The 14,437-nt window shown below is 37.6% G+C and overlaps 1 protein-coding gene across 1 annotated transcript; it reads left to right on the top strand.

Moving 5' to 3' along the window:
* The first annotated feature begins 9,255 nt into the window (after positions 1–9,255).
* Positions 9,256–9,759, top strand: LOC112184176. Its single transcript, XM_024322450.1, has one exon. The coding sequence runs from the start codon at positions 9,256–9,258 to the stop codon at positions 9,757–9,759; it is 504 nt and encodes a 167-aa protein (XP_024178218.1).
* Positions 9,760–14,437: the final 4,678 nt, after the last annotated feature.

The raw sequence follows: 14,437 nt of genomic DNA, 5'->3' as shown, positions 1-14,437 counted from the left end.
GATACGCGATACTCCACCATGAACGAATGAATGATATGCGATAAATAGCCACGAATGAATGATCCACGACACTCCGCCATAAATGAATGCATGAATGATACGCGATACATCTCGCCAAACAAATGTCGATCAACGTTTTGACTAACAAATGTCAATCAACGTTTTTACAACCAATAGCTCTATGTAATGTTCTATATAGGATTTGTTCCAAAGTTTTGGCTAACAGATTGAAGAGTTTATTGGGGACAGTGATCTCCCCATTGCAAAGTGCTTTTGTACCAGGACGTTTGATCTTGGATAATACGCTGGTTGCAATGGAGGTAGCACATTTTTTACACAATGAAAGGAGAGTCGGGGAAAAACATTTTTCTTTGAAGCTGGATATCAGCAAGGCCTATGATAGGCTAGAGTGGAGTTTTTTGCAGAATATGTTGCTGAAATTGGGTTTTGCGCAGGAAGGGTCGAGATAGTCATGGCTAATATCCAAACGGTTAGTTATTCTTTTGTAATTATGGAGAAGTAAGGGGATATATGAGACCGTCCCGCAATATTAGACAAGGCGATCCGTTATCGCCTTACTTGTTTATTTTGTGTGGAGAATGATTGTCTTCTCTCATTGAGCACTTTGTGAATCACTATGGTTACGAGGTATTCAGATTAACCAGCATGCACCAGTTCTCCACCTTCTTTTATTTGCAGATGATATTTTTTTTGTTTGGAACTACAACTGAAGAAGAGTGTCATCAGTTCAGAAACATTCTGTACACCTAAGAGATAGCTTCTAGGCAAAGGGTTAATTTGCAGAAAAGTGAAGTAGCTTTTAGTAAAGGTATGAGTTTGGATAGGTAGGAGAGTTTGGCTAGTCTGTTGGGTGTGAAACGTGTTGACAAGCATGATAGATATCTAGGGTTGCCCACGCATGTTGGTAGGAAGAAATCTGCAGCCTTCAATTATATGAAGGAAAAGCACACTAAAAAGGTAGTAAGTTGGAGATCTAAATTGCTAAGTGGTACTCGCAAAGAAATTCTTATCAAAGCAGTGGGACAATCTGTACCAATGTATGTTATGAATTGTTATAAATTACCGTTGGGTTTGTGTGATGATCTGCATCAATTTTGTGCTAGCTTTTGGTGGGGTGATTCTAAGGAGAAAAATAAAATACATTGGAGATCCTGGGAACAATTATGTGTTTCTAAATAGGATGGAGGAATTGGTTTTAAAAACCTTCACTGGTTTAATTTGGCTGTGTTAGCTAAACAGAGGTAGATGTTATTAAAAAATCCTTCCTCTCTTATAGCGAGATTGTATAAGGCTATTTACTTCGCACAAGGTGAATATAGTACTGTAAAATTGGGTAATACTCCATCTTTCTCACGGCGAAGTATACTAAAAGCAAGACAGGTATTTTTGCAGGGCCTCAGGTGGCAGGTGGAAGATGGTTCTAAAATTAATATCTGGCAGCATAACTGGATCCCAGATGTGTACCCTTGAGGTCCCTCCTCTCCTCCCTCCCAAGATGCGCCTTGTTGTGAAATTTTAATTAAAACTCGCAAGCGCACGAATCGTCGTTAGTATAGCATGCAAGTACGAGCTCGTTCCAACTGAGGATTGATAATTAATTAAAACCCTAACTCAATTAATCCAAATACAAAATCACAAAAACACAATGAACAATTAAGAAAAAGAAAGTATTGTTTTTAGATTTTCGAATAAAGAAATAATGTGAAACAAACAAACAAACGAAATAAAGTTTATAAGTTGAAAAGCAAAGGTGATAAAACATAGGCGTTTCAGAATCAACCACTAACAATCCTATTTATGTTTCGATGCAATTAATAGATTCTTTTATTTCTTTTTATGACAATTCCCGTATCTAAGTCCAGGTACGACACTTAGACCATAGTTTTCCTTAAGTGTATGATTCTCTCCAGGTACGGCAGAGGTCGTATATCCTAACATGCAGTTTATCCAGGTACGGCATAAATTTAACACTTAGGATTCATTACGTACTAGAAAACAAGAGAATCATGCAAACCATTACTTCAGGTACGACAATAATGTAATTCACAACTCTTAATCACAATAAACTAATTTGAATTATATTGCAGGTACGCCTCAAATTCATCTTCTAATTACTAGATGCAAAGCCCTAAGGTGATCAATCAAAGAACTTAAACATAAAGCATCAATTCAAATAGTTACTAAGAATTCATCATAAAGAAACTATAAATCCATCAATATAACATCAAAGTACATAAACAATCATGATAGGGCATCATCTTAACCCTAGAAAAAGGTTTAGCAAAAGATAACTAAATAAAACATAGAAAAAACATAGAAAGAATAGAAGGGAAAAGATGAGGAAGATGGAAGAGTCGTCTCCGCTTCTTAGGCGTCTACATTGTGCTCCGAGACTCCCTCCTCATGTAAATTCGTGCTCCCTTATATATGGAAGATTTCTGCTCTTCTTTGGCTTCATGTTTCCTTGTAAAACTTGGGTTTAGATTCCTTTCTTCATTTGGAATGGGAAAACCTTGAAATATCTCTTATAGAAGTAGGAATAAGTTCATCATTTAATTCTCATCTGAATTAACTTCCTTGAAACATTAGGATTGGCCATCTTGTGCCACGGAACTTGAGTTCTCCACGAATGGTTGTAAATTCTCGAGCAGATTTCCTGTCTGACATATCTTCACACAAATAATCATAACTTTCTCTAGAAGTATCGAAATCAAGATCCGTAAAATTCCACAGAAAGTAGACATCTGTAGCTTTCCATGCATGTAAGGATCATTGTCTGATTAGATCTGAGAAATTCCCAGTAATTCAGTGAAGTTGGATATTTTGCACAGACAGATTCTGGTACGTGGTATTGCAATCGCCTTTGAATCCTACTTAGCTCATTCTAGCTTCTTGTCTTCTTTCTATGGAACAAACCTACAAAAACACTAAAAGATGTAAATGAATCATAAATAAGGAGAACTAAAGAAAAATATCAAGATTAAGTGGCATAGAAATATAGGAAAATATGAGCACATCAAGCCTAAATTGGTCATGGAGCTTATTGATCCTGTTACGTGGTCTTGGGATATAGATATCTTACGAAGGTACTTCACACAGGCTGATGTTGATTTAATTTGACCATACCTTTGGGTCGTATTGCCACTTTGGACCAACAAATTTGGCATTTTAACAGGAGGGGTTTATTTACTAGCAATAGTGCGTATTATGTGGCAAAAGATTTAGCTCTAGAACCCTCCGTTGACCAGCTTAGAGTGGCCTGGAAAAAAGTTTGGAGTGCCAAAGTCTCAGGAAAGGTAGCAATGCATACTTGGAGGATTATAGGGAACATTCTACCAACACGAGTGGGCCTCCACACCAAGGGTTATAATGGCGAGCTGGGGTGTGTATTTGATGTAGGACGAGAATGTGCCTGGTTTAGCCGAAAAACTAGAAAAATAACAAAGCGGCGTGAAATTAAAAAAGAGTGATTGAAAAATAGGTAACTCACACGTAATCAGGTTACTAGCCGCTAGAATATTCAAGAAGATTTGGTTTTGGACTTTTCGAGTTTCTCGTGCGAAAAGTCAGGTTTTGATTTTTAATCAGATTTGACTAACTTTTGGCCAGAATGTCCGTTTGAGACGCATGATACCTTTCCAGAATGGGAACGACGAAATCTTCAAGACTCACTTTAGTGAGCCCTATCAGATTTAGGCCAAAATGTATCGTCTTAATTATCCGATTCGTGATTTAATATTTTTTAGGCTAGTTTTGCATTCTTTTTATTTTAGGTTTTCTAGTTTATTTTGGATTTGTTTTGTTTTAACCCGTGGGCTTTAGGGTTTCATTGTTAGTCGTCGTAGGGTTTCTTTTCCCATATATAAGCAGTCTTAAACGGCTGCAGAACGATCTTTTATCATATAATCAATCAAAATTGAGAGTTCTCTTTTATCTCTGGTGGACCCCATAATTCTTGTTTTAGGTTTATTGCTTGTAAACGTAGGGTTACTGTTCCGACTGCGTCAGGTGGTATCAGAACAGGTCTTTCCTGTCTCTTTTATTTACCTTTGTAGCAATGGTTGATGAACTTGTTTCAATTATAAGAGCGGATTTGGATGCCCTTACTGCTTAGATGACTGCAGTCATAAACACTTAAATGGAAAAATGTCGTTGGCTGTTAGAAGGAAGGAACAACAACAATTGTAATAGAGGCGGGGAAGGACAACGTTCTTGGGCTCCACATGGTGGTGAAGGCGATGTTGATCATGATTCCCAAGATCTCATAATCAATGTTGGTATTCCTTATTTTTCCGGTCAAGTGAACGTGGAGGAGTTTTTGGATTGGCAGGTTAAAGTGGATAGATTCTTTGAGATCATGGAGGTTCCAGAACACAAGCAAGCTAAGATGGTTTCTCAGAAGCTGAAGAAAGATGCTGCTTATTGGTGGGATCAACTTCAGAGCTCTCGTCAGAGGCAAGAAAAAAAGCATGTTCGGACATGGAGCAAGATGAAAGGTCTTCTTAGCGAAAAATTTCTGCTTAGAGATTTTTGTTTCAAGAATTATCCTCCTAAGATTTTTGAGAAGAAATTAAAGTCCAAAGAGTTTGTTTTGGCCATTGAGAGTAATAGTTTAACTGAAAAGAAGATAGAAAAATTTTCAACAGAAGAAGCCCCACAAGAAATCATCCATGATGAAGAAGAGATTAAATATGAAATTGCTCGTGTTGACACGGTTATTAATAATGAAGAAGTTTTGGAGCCTAAAATAAACCATTCAGAATCAGATGTCATTTAAGAATGCAACTTTAAGAGCCAAGAAGAATCTACTAAGGTTGCCTATGACAGCCAAAGTGCATATGACAGATTCATCTATGGTGTTGGCTTCATGACTGTGTCATCAGAATATGCAAAAGATCAGGCCATTGACTCACAGGTTCAAGTATCTAATTTTTTTTATCAGTTTTCTTGTCTACCAATTCTCGCCTTTTATTCAAGAGGAACTCGAGGGCGAGTTCTTTTATAGTGGAGGAGAATGATGTAGGACGAGAATGTGCCTGGTTTAGCCAAAAAAAATAGAAAAATAAAGAAGCGGCGTGAAATTAAAAAGAGTGATTGGAAAATAGGTAACTCACACGTAATTAGGTTACTAGCCGCTGGAATATTCAAGAAGATTTGGTTTTGGACATTTCGAGTTTCTCGTGCGAAAAGTCAGGTTTTGATTTTGAATAAGATTTGACTAATTTTTGGCCTGATTGTTCATTTGAGACGCATGATACCTTTCCAGAATGGGAACGACGAAATCTTCAAGACTCACTTTAGTGAGCCCTATCAGATTTAGGCCAAAATGTATCGTCTTAATTATCTGATTTGTGATTGTTCCTGAAGCAGTCGGAACAGTAACCCTAGGTTTACAAGCAATAAACCTAAAACAAGAATTCTGGAGTCCACCAGAGATAAAAGAGGACTCTCAATTTTGATTGATAAGATGATAAAAGATAGTTCTGCAGCCGTTTAAGGTTGCTTATATATGGAAAAAGAAACCCTACGGCGACTAACAATGAAACCCTAAAGCCCACAGGTTAAAACAAAACAAATCCAAAATAAACTACAAAACCTAAAATAAAAAGAATCCAAACTAGCCTAAAAAATATTAAATCACGAATAGGATAATTAAGACGATACATTTTGGCCTAAATCTAATAAGGCTCACTAAAGTGAGTCATGAAGGATATCATGCATCTCAAACGAACATTCTGGCCAAAAGTTAGTCAAATCTGATTCAAAATCAATAACTGACTTTTCGCACGAGAATCTCGAAAAGTCCAAAACCAAATCTTCTTGAATTTTCCAGCAGCTAGTAACCTAATTACGTGTGAGTTACCTATTTTCCAATCACTCTTTTTAATTTCACGTCGCTTCTTTATTTTTCTAGTTTTTCAGCTAAACCAGGCACATTCTCGTCCTACATCAGTATTCTGCAATCATACTCAGGAAGGTAGTCACCATTTGTTTGTAAATTGCCCATATGCTGAAGAAGTTTGGAATAGGGCTAGGATACAAGTGTTGGGGGATGCAATTAGTACCATTCAAGAATGGTTTATAGGGGTGGCTGACGACTGCTCTAAGGGGGAGTTGTGTAAGATACTTATGTTGCTTTGGGGAATCTGGAAGAGCAGAAACTCGTTAGTGTGGGAACAAAAAGGAAGCATGCTTCTGAAACATGCTTGCTAACGCTTGGCTGGTACAAAGAATTCAAGAAGCACAATGCTCCATCACCGGTCCAACAGGCTAGGTCACTACGATGGAGGGCACCAAATCTGGGGAAGGTAAAGCTCAGTGTCGATGGTGCATATCAGGTGGCTTCTAGGCCGGGAGGAGTAGGGCATGTAATTCTGGATAGTACTGGCAGCTTTGTAGCTGGACAAGCTCGACCATACGCCCTTCTCACTTCTCCTTTTTATGTTGAACTATTAGCGTTGAGAGATAGACTTCTTCTAGCTCGAACTCTTCAACAAGATGGCGTAATTTTTGAAAGTGACTTGCGCTGTTGGTATAGGCTATTCAGTCCCCAACTTATGATCTCTCTACTATGAATATATTGATTGGGGAAGTCAGAACTTTTTCACAAACCCATCTAGGGTTTAGTCTTACTCATGTAAATTGAGAAGCAAATGTAGTTGCACATTTGCTTGCTTCTCATGCTCTGAGAACTAGTGATAGTCAGGTATGGTTTGTAACAGCTCCCGAATTTGTAAGGGATGCCATTTGAAGCGATATAATAGTTATCTAATTTAATGAAATCCATTTAAAAAAAAAAAAAAAACATCATTGACTAGTGATGTCAGATTGTACCTGAAATTATCATGTGTATTCACTCAACAGAAGGTGTAGTTGACTTGAGCGCATATAGGTCCTTCACAAGTTTAGAACCATTACCAGTTGGTTTGTCGTTCTCCTACCAATAATGTTTTAGACTTTGTTAGATTTGGAGTCTCCATGGTCAACTTTACTACTTTTCCAGCCTCGTAGTCTACTGGAGAATTTGTAGCTCTTATATCGTCCTTTAGGACTTAAAGAGATCGGTTCAATCCCGTTAATATGATATTATAGGGTGAATTTCATAGATGGTCATTCAACTATGACTCATTCAACACTTTGGTCACCACATTTTCAAATATATCACTTTGGTCACTCAACTATTACTCTATCAATCACTTTAGTCACCGAACGGGCATTCTGTCTCACTTTAATCACTTATCTCATTCATTCAAATTCAGATCTCTTAATTTTTCACAATTGGTTGGTCGAAAATATCTTTGATATTGTGGAAAATAAATTATTTTTAATGAAAAAAATTAACGAAGTGACTAAAGTGAATAATAGAGTTAAAGTTGAGTAACCAAAATGATATATTTAAAAAGTGAATAACCAAAGTGTCGAACAGGTAAAAATTAAGTGACCGTTTGTGATATTCTTCCGACGTTATAATACAAGTTGGCTCATTAACAACTCCTGTCATTCGAGAAATTTTTCTACCTACCATCACACCAAATGGATTGTGTGATGCTCCACTTAAAAAGCTCCCACGTGGATATTGGATCCAACTCAAATCCACATTGAAAACCATTTTCATAGAATGCCCTTTCTCTTCTATTTGCTGATATCTGGGCTTTGTTTTTGATCTTCTTCTTCTTCTTCTTCTTCTTCTTCTTCTTCTTCAAAGACTCTGCAATTCCTTAAAAAGAAACTCGAATCTCAAACATAATAACTGATCGAATTGTTGTAAATATTATTTCTTAGTGGCTGTCCACGTAATTAGTTTGGGACCTACATGTAATATCTCAATAGTTTAAACACTTATCATGTAAACCCTATCTCTATATAAAGGAGGCCTCTAAGACTGAATAATAGACTTCTCGATTTTTCCCTTCATCTCTCTTTATACATTCCCTACTCTCTACAAAGTAAGTCAATATTTTATAACATGTTATCAGCACGCTCTGCTATTTTTCTTAAAACTCTATGATGATCTACGAGTTTATAGTGCAACGTTGTTGCTCTTAACTATAACTCATGATCCATGAGTTTATTTATAATCTATATCAATTATGCATATTAGGGTTTATGGAGATATACGGCATCATATCAATGTTCGTTAATTACTCAATGGCACGGGAACTGTCCCAGCTTGTATATGTTATGCGATTGCTTTCACTAAAATCCATTATGAGATACTGATATATAGGAATCGTAGCCCACAATCTTATAATCAATTATGTATGTCGTCTTGTTGCAGTACACTACCTTTATAGTTATCACTTTATCAAGTTGTTTATCGGGGTTTTGTTTATTATTATTTTTTTTTTCATTCTTCATATGCCATGTGCTTCTGCAATCCATTGTTTTTTCCTCCCTATTGGCTATTGGGTATTGGGTATTGAGTCTTTCTGTTTGCTAACTCTAGGCCATGATCTCTAACTGTTCTTTGTTTCTATATATATATATATATATATATATATATATACTTATATATATATATATAGTTTAATATGGTTGCTTTGTTACTACTTGGTTATTTTGTTTTATGGGCCCTTGGTCATCTCTCTTTTCAGCCGGTCATTGTTTTCTTTCAACCGATCATCCTCATTGTTGGTTATTTTGTTTTATGGGCCCTTGGTCATCTCTCTTTTCAGCCGGTCATTGTTTTCTTTCAACCGATCATCCTCATTGTTGCATAATTTATTCATTTCTTGATTGAGCTTCATATAATCCTTGTCCCAGTGCGTCCTTGCTTTCTATTTTGTGATGCACGAAGACACTGCAGTTGCACACCTAATAGCAAACATGTTCCTTTATATATATATATATATATATATATATATAAATATATGAGGTATATGTTGTTAACATAATGGATATATTTTTTGCTGTTTCATTCCTTATCGCATATCTGATATTTATTTAATTAAATTTATCTTATATGTTTTATCAATTAAGCATACTTAATATTCATAATACAAGTGAACCTGAAGTTTCACTACTGCTACTCGAGCCAGAAGTTTCGAGTACATATCCGTTTGAACCCGAAGTTCAAAAAATACGGAATTTTAGAACCTGAAGTTCTAATCATAAGAACACGAACCTGAAGCTTCGTGCATATAATTGCGATCCAATGTTCACTTTATTTTTTCAAACCTGAAGTTTCGATATTGATTATTTATTTGTTAAGAACCTGTGGCTCTAACACCATATATGGATCCTAACATACCTCATCTTCATTGTGGCAGGAAGATGATGAATTTGGCAAAATTGGATTTTGTCGCCCTTGACCTCTCTGGGAAGAACTACCTGTCTTGGGCCCTTGATGCCGAGATTCATCTCGAAGCCCAAAACCTTGGGCCAACAATCAAGGAAGGAAACTCAGCGTCCCCGCAGAATAATGCTAAGGCTATGATTTTTCTGCGCCACCATCTCCATCAGGGATTGAAGGACGAGTACTTAACTGTCAAAGACCCACTTGAGCTATGGACAGGTTTGACAGATAGGTTCGCCCACCAAAAAACTGTTGTGCTCCCTAGAGCACGTTATGAATGCACGCATCTGCTCCTTCAAGATTACAGTTCTGTGATAGATTATAATTCTGCCATGTTCAGGATCACCTCCCAAATGAATCTTTGTGGAGAAACTGTAACTCAGGCCATGATGCTTGAAAAGACCTTCTCCACTTTTCATGCCTCAAATATGGTCTTACAGTAGCAATACAGAGAAAGAGGATTCACCAAATATTCTGATCTCATCTCTTGTCTTCTGGTGGCTGAGCAAAACAATGAGCTCTTAATGAAGAACCATTAGTCTCGCCCTACAAGATCACAACCATTCCCTTAAGCGAATGCTACTTTTACTAGTGGTTATGGCAATAGACGTGGTGGAAGGCATGGCAAAGCCCGTAACCATGGTCATAGACGTGGTCAAGGTCGACAAAATGGTCAAGCTCGTGGGGGCTACAACCAGCAGTTGGGCCCAAGGAACAATGCCAAGATTACTAAAGCAAATGGTCAGATGATCAAACCTCATAAAAATGAAGACAGTGTTTGTCTTAGATGTGGTGGTTAAGGCCATTGGGCTCGCACCTGTCGTGCAGAAGACCATTTGGTGGCCCTTTACAAAGCTTCCTTGAAAAAGAAACATGTAGAGACAAACTACATTCACCACTCTGACCCTTGGGATTCATCTGAGCCTATAGACATTACTCCGCTCGATGTCTCAGATTTTTTTGCCAACAATGGAAGCAATTTTGATGATATGACCAGTGGTGGAATTCTTGATGACTACTAGTTGTCAGCCTATGTTTAGGAATTTTTCCATTATGTATTTCTTGCATTAGTCATTTTTCCCTTTTGTTTTTAGTCTCTAGCTAGTTTGGAAGTTTTTTCATTAATTTGTTTTTCCCTCTAGTTTGGAAGTTCAATAAAAGAAGAATGTTTCTATTCTATTATATATATTTTCCCGACTCAATGACTAAATTATTCTTTTTAAATAAGAATATAAACAAATATATTTAAATACAATATTATGCCTTAGTCATATTGATTAATTGTTCTTATTTCCTTTTATGAAGGCATGGAAAGAGATTTCGGATGCTCTCAAGTTATGAAGGATGGAGAAGAAATATGTCTTGCTGACAGTGCCACCACACATACGATCCTTCGCGATCGGGTTTATTTCTCCACTTTAACACCTTCTAAAGCCAATGTGACTACTATCTCAGGTCCTACAGACCTGATTGAAGGCTTCGGAAGAGCCCACATTAGGCTACCCAATGGAACTCAATTGTCCATTCAAGAGGCTTTATACTCTTCAAGATCCAGAAGAAATCTCCTCAGTTTTAGAGATATCCGTTTAAATGGATACCACATTGAGACCACAAATGATAATCATGTGGAATATCTTTGCATTACATCCAATAAAAACTGCCAAAAGCATATATTGGAAAAATTGGTTGCCCTATCATCTGGGTTGTATTACACAACCATTCAACCAATTGAGGCATACCATGTTGTGAACCAGCAGTTCAAAAATCAACATACATTTATGCTTTGGCATGACCGTTTGGGTCACCCTGGATCCACCATGATGCGTAGGATCATTACAAATTCCAATGGACATCCATTGATGACTAAACATATTGTTTTGCCAAGCAACCCTTGCAATGCCTGCTCACAAGGGAAATTGGTGGTTAAACCATCTTATGCAAAGATAGATATCGAATCCCCATCTTTTCTACAAAGAATTCAAGGGGACATTTGTGGACCTATTGACCCATCTTGTGAACCATTTCGATATTTTATGGTCGTAGTTGATGCCTCTACAAGATGGTCACATGTTTGCCTCTTGTCTACCCGTAATGTGGCATTTGCCATACTTGCTCAGATAATTAAATTACGAGCTCAATTCCCGGACTCCTCTATCAAGTCCATTCGTTTAGACAATGCTGGTGAATTTACATCTCAAATGTTTGATGATTATTGCATGTCTATGGGAATTGAAATTGAACATTCGGTTCCTCATGTTCATACACAAAATGGTTTGGTAGAAGCTCTTATTAAGAGACTTCAAATAATAGCTCGCACTTTGCTAATGAAAGCAAAGATGCCAGTTTTTGCATGGGGACATGCAATTTTGCATGCAGCAGCTTTAATTATGTTGAGGCCCATAGCCAACCATCAATATTCCCCATTACAACTTGTTTCTGGGAGCCAGCCCAATATCTCCCATCTTCGAACATTTGGTTGTGTTGTTTATGTGCCTATTACACCGCCACGACGTATAAAAATGGGCCCTCAACGTCAATTGGGAATCTACATTGGTTTTGATGCACCATCCATTATTCGGTATTTAGAACCCATGACGGGTGATACCTTCACTGCACGGTTTGCAGATTGCCATTTTGATGAGACAATATTCCCGCCGTTAGGGGGAGATAAGATTGTTCCAAATGAACGTCGTGAATTAATGTGGACTGCACCCACTATATCTCATCTTGATCCTCGTACTAAAGAAAGTGAAATTGAAGTACGAAGGATTCTGCACCTTCAAAATATTGCTAACACAATGCCTGATGCATTCACTGACACAGCAGAAGTGACAAGATCACATATCCCAGCAATAAATGCACAAGCAAGAATTAATGTCCAAATTGGACAAACTAATGTGGCGGCCAATGAGCCATCTATTGCACGCTTGAAGCGTGGCAGACCTATAGGCTCAAAAGATTCAATTCCTAGAAAGAGGAAATCAAAGGCACATCTGAATCCAAATGAAATCGCCCCTGAAGAGAATATTGGGCAAGACATTAATGTCCGATCCACAATTCATGATTTTGTGACTACAGAAGAGGAAAATGACATCGGTGAGACACTAGCCCATGAAGAGGCTCAGGTACCTGAAAATAAGGAAATTTTCGTAAACTATGTGTACACCAATGAGTTGTGGGATCGTAGAGATATGATCATAGACAATATATTCTCATTCGCAGTAGCTACTGAAATAATAAAAGGCGATGACACTGAATCTCGCTCTGTTAATGAATGTAGACAGAGACATGACTGGCTCAAATGGAAAGATGCAATCCAAACTGAATTAAATTCTCTAGAAAAAAGCAGTGTTTTCGGACCTGTTGTCCAAACACCACCCAATGTCAAACCGGTTGGATATAAATGGGTATTTGTGAGAAAGAGTAATGAGAAAAATGAGATTGCAAGATATAAGGTGTGACTTGTTGCGCAAGGTTTTTCACAAAGGCCTGGGATAGATTATGAGGAAACATATTCTCCTGTAATGGATGCTATCACATTCCGCTATCTAATAAGTTTAGTAGTTTTAGAAAAAAATTGATATGCATCTTATGGATGTTGTTACTGCATACCTATGCGGTGAGTTAGATACTGATATCTACATGAAAGTCCCAGAAGGACTTAGGTTGCCTGAAGCAACTACAAAACCACGCAATATGTACTCAATCAAACTGAGACGATCCTTATATGGATTGAAGCAATCTGGACGAATGTGGTACAACCGCCTCAGTGAGTATCTACTTAAGGAAGGATATGTCAATGATCCTATATGTCCTTGCGTGTTCATTAAGAAATCAAATTCTAGTTTTGCAATAGTCGCAGTTTATGTCGATGACATGAATCTGATTGGAAGTTCTTCAGAACTTGGAAAAACTGCTGAATATTTAAAGAAAGAATTTGAAATGAAAGACCTTGGAAAAACAAGGTATTGCCTTGGGCTGTAAATTGAGCATTTGGATAGTGGGATTCTTGTCCATCAATCTGCTTATACAGAAAATATTCTAAAGAGATTTGGTATGGAAAAGGCTCACCCACTGAGTACCCCAATGGTTGTTCGGAGTCTTAACACTATGAAAGATCCATTTCGTCCAAGACAAGATGATGAAATTATCCTTGGTCCAGAAGTACCATATCTTAGTGCTATTGGTGCCCTACTTTATTTGGCACAATGTACAAGACCAGACATTGCATTTGCAGTTAGTGTATTGGCAAGATATAGCTCTGCTCCAACATCACACCATTGGAAAGGCGTAAAAGACATTTTACGCTACCTTCGTGGTACAACATATATGGGTTTATTCTATACAAATAAATCTGTTGATAATCCCACGATTGTTGGATATGCTGATGCAGGATATCTCTCTGATCCGCATAGAGGTCGCTCTCAAACAGGATATGTTTTTACTTGTGGAGACACAGCAATTTCATGGCGATCATCTAAGCAAACACTCGTGGAAACTTCCTCTAATCATTCAGAAATAATTGCATTATATGAGGCTGGCCGAGAATGTTTTTGGTTAAGATCCATGATTCGCCACATTTGAAGCACCTGTGATTTACCTTCAGTAACTGACAAACCAACAGTCATGTATAAAGACAATACTTCTTGTATTGCTCAGATTAAAGAAGGATTCATCAAAGGTGACAAGACTAAGCATATCGCACCAAAGTTCTTTCACACTCATGAGCTTCAAAAGAATCAAGAAATTGCAGTGAAGCAAATTCGATCTGATGAAAACTTGGCTGATTTATTCACCAAATCTCTACCTAAGTGTACTTTCCAGAAGTTAGTGGAAGGGATCGGATTAAGACAACTCTCAAGCTATCAAGCGACGCATGCAAAGATCAAGGGGAGATTTCAATCAGGGGGAGCATCAAGAAACATGCTACCTAGGACATATGCGCGTTGTGCTCTTTTTGTCCTTTGACCAGGGTTATTTTTATCCCACTGGATTTTTGTTATCTGGCAATGTTTTTAACGAGGCAACAATAAGCGGGTCCAATGTCATCATCAATTGGTGGACAACCAAGGGGGAGTGTTGTAAATATTATTTCTTATGTGGCTGTCCACTTAATTAGTT

Source organism: Rosa chinensis, chromosome 2 (genome assembly GCF_002994745.2).
Source record: "Rosa chinensis cultivar Old Blush chromosome 2, RchiOBHm-V2, whole genome shotgun sequence".
Classification (NCBI taxonomy): domain Eukaryota; kingdom Viridiplantae; phylum Streptophyta; class Magnoliopsida; order Rosales; family Rosaceae; genus Rosa; species Rosa chinensis.
The sequence above is the reverse complement of the archived record's forward strand: the minus strand, read 5'-3'. Positions and strand labels throughout refer to the sequence as shown.

What these genes read in the sequence shown, in the direction of transcription:
- LOC112184176 (XM_024322450.1), top strand. Translation starts at nt 9,256, where the DNA reads ATGGATCCTAACATACCTCATCTTCATTGTGGCAGGAAGATGATGAAT.